The following is a 2,593-nucleotide window of genomic DNA, read 5'->3' on the forward strand; positions in this document are numbered from 1 at the left end:
TGGGGTCCCCGCCGTGCCGGTGCGGGTTGTTGGGCGGTGCTCGGTGCCGGGGGGCTCGGGGGAGTGGCAGCTGCCTCTCGTTCGTCCCCACCTGCCACCCGGAGGGCGCGGTGCGGCACAGCTGTGCCACCGCCGGGGCTGTGCCACCGCCGGGGCTGTGTCACTGCCGGGGGGTCCCCGTGGGGACGCCGGGACAAACAGGGGCAGGAGCAGAGCAAATATTGACGTGGCAGGATGTGGCTGCCGAGCCCTGCCCGTGCCCGCGCCCGTGCCCGTGCACCTGCTCGTCCCCCTGCCCGTGGCTCTGCCCTGCAGCCCGCGGCTCTGCCTGCAGCCCTCGGCTCTGCCTGCAGCCCTCGGCTCTGCCTGCAGCCCGTGGCTCTCCCTGCAGCCCGGGATGCTCGGCGAGCCGGGAGGGGCCGTGCCCAGCCCGAGGCCTCCCCCGTCCCAGGGACCCCGGGCTCACGCTCCTCTCCGAGCTCGGGGACAGCCGCGGCTCAGGGTCCCTCCCCGGCTCAGGGTGCCCCTCCCAAGCTCAGAGACCCCTCCCCCCCATCCCCCGCAGCTCGGTGTCCCCCTCCCGGCTCAGGGTCCCTCGGGCACCCCCCGGGGCCGGTCCCGGGGCGGGGGCGGGGCGGGACCCGCGGGGGTTCCCACGCAGGAACCGGCCCGATGGGTCGGGGCGGGGGGGGAAGGGGAAGGCGGGTCCGGCCGTGCCCCCCGCCGGGCGGGAGCCGGGGCCGGGGAGGGGCCGCTGGTGAGTCAGGGCTGGGCCTGGGGCCCCCCTGACCCCCCCGGCCGGGGGTGGAGCCGCAGCCGCTCCCGCCGTGCCGGCAGCCAGCGCCGCTCCGTGTCGGATCGCGCCGGGACGTGCCGGGCCATACGGGGCTGTACCGGACCGCGCTGGGCTGTGCCAGGCCGTACCGGGCCGAACCGGACCGTGCTGGGCTGGAGCACCTGAGTCGTGTGGGACCGTGCTGGGCTGTACCGGACCATCGTGAGCTGGGCCGTGCCGGGCCATACTGGGCTGTGTTGGGCCGTACTGGGCTGTGCTGGGGCAGCCTGGGCTGTGCCATACGGAGCGGTGCTGAGCTGTGACCGAGCCCTGCGGGCCGTGCCCTGCGCCCTGCTGCCCAGCCATGGTGGCGGGGATGCTGATGCCGCTGGAGCGGCTCCGCTCCATCCTGGAGCTGCTGTTTCGCGAGGGTGTCCTGGTCGGGGAGCGGGACGGCTGCCCCCGGCGCACCCACCCGCAGCTGCCCGGCGTGGCCAACGTGGAGGTGCGGCGCGCCATGGCCTCGCTGCGCTCCCGCGGCCTCGTGCGACAGACGGCGGCCTGGCGACACCTCTACTGGTACCTGACGGACGCCGGCGTGGCCCACCTGCGCCAGTACCTGCGGCTGCCGCCGGACGTGGTGCCGCGCTCCCTGCAGCGCGTCCCGCGCCCCGCCGCCCCCGGCCCGAGCCCCGGCGCGCCGCTGCCCCGGCCGGCGCTGGCAGCCAGCGGGCGCGTCCTGCCGCCGGTGACCGCCTCTACCGCAGGAAGGACGAGGCCGAGGGGCACGTGGAAGCCACCGCCGTCACCGCGGGGCAGGGGGTGTGCCAGCCGCCCCCCCAGCCCGGCCCGGCCGCAGGTACCAACCAGCGCCCTGGGGTGGTCTCGTGGGTAGGGGGCACTCGAGCCCCGCTGCTCCCATGGGGGGTCTGGGACAAGGACAAGTCCTTAAGGTTCCCTAAACCCCCCCAGTTCCGAGCCGAGGATGGGGTGGGGGGCACCTGCAGGCCCCTGCACTGTCTGGCGGCTCCTCGCCGTGCCCCCCTGACCCCACGGGGATGCTGTGGGCAGGAGTGGTCGCTGGGGGATCACGGGGGCTGGGGTGCAGTGAGGTGACTTCCCTGGGTCCCCAGAGGCCGGTGGGGTGACAGGACCCGGGGTGCTGCAGGGGTGGCATTGCTGCCGCCCTCCCGGGCTCCACCGTGGTGGGGAGGCGGCTGTGCCGGGGGGGCTGTGCTGGGGGTGGCTGTGCCATGGGGTGTCCGTGCCGCGGGGAGCAGCGCTTCAGGGGGCCATGGCAGACGGGGGGGACATTCCGTGGGATTTTGCGCCCCGAGGTCCCCACGGGGCCTGGGGTGGGTCGGACAGACGGCGGCAGCTGGGGCGGGCAGTGCTGCTGGGGAGGGGGCTGCCACTGCGAGGGGGGGTCCCCAACCCCGCCTCCCCGGCGACACGCGATCCCGACACACGATCGGCGGCAGCTGGACCCGGCGGGGGTGCGGGGCGTCCGGTGTCCCACCCCCCCGGGCGGGGCAGCTGCGGCGTCGCTCCGAGGCGGCGGTGAGGGCCCCCCCGATCCCCCCGGGCTGTGAGTCAGCCCGTGGCCGTGGGCAGCCGCCTCCGGTCCAAGTTTCCAGCCTGGAGGCGCCGAGCCCGGTCCCTGCCAGGGCCGTGAGTCACCGGCCGGCGGGGGGGCCGGGCCCGCGGCGCTGCTGCCCCGTGGGTGCGGGTCCTGAGCGGGAGGCACCCACGTTCCGTGGGGACGGGAGGGGTTCCCCGCAGCTCTGCCCGGGGCTGGGGTCGCATCTCGCGCTGGGC

At 76.6% G+C, this 2,593-nt stretch overlaps 1 protein-coding gene across 1 annotated transcript; it reads left to right on the plus strand.

Moving 5' to 3' along the window:
• Positions 1-823: 823 nt before the first annotated feature.
• On the plus strand, positions 824-1,670 carry LOC115913019 (40S ribosomal protein S10-3-like). Its single transcript, XM_030964872.1, has one exon. It carries the CDS (start codon positions 1,140-1,142, stop codon positions 1,668-1,670), a length of 531 nt encoding a protein of 176 aa, XP_030820732.1. The 5' UTR covers positions 824-1,139.
• Positions 1,671-2,593: the final 923 nt, after the last annotated feature.

The sequence above is a fragment of the Camarhynchus parvulus genome, chromosome 2 (assembly GCF_901933205.1).
Source record: "Camarhynchus parvulus chromosome 2, STF_HiC, whole genome shotgun sequence".
NCBI classification, from domain to species: Eukaryota; Metazoa; Chordata; class Aves; order Passeriformes; family Thraupidae; genus Camarhynchus; species Camarhynchus parvulus.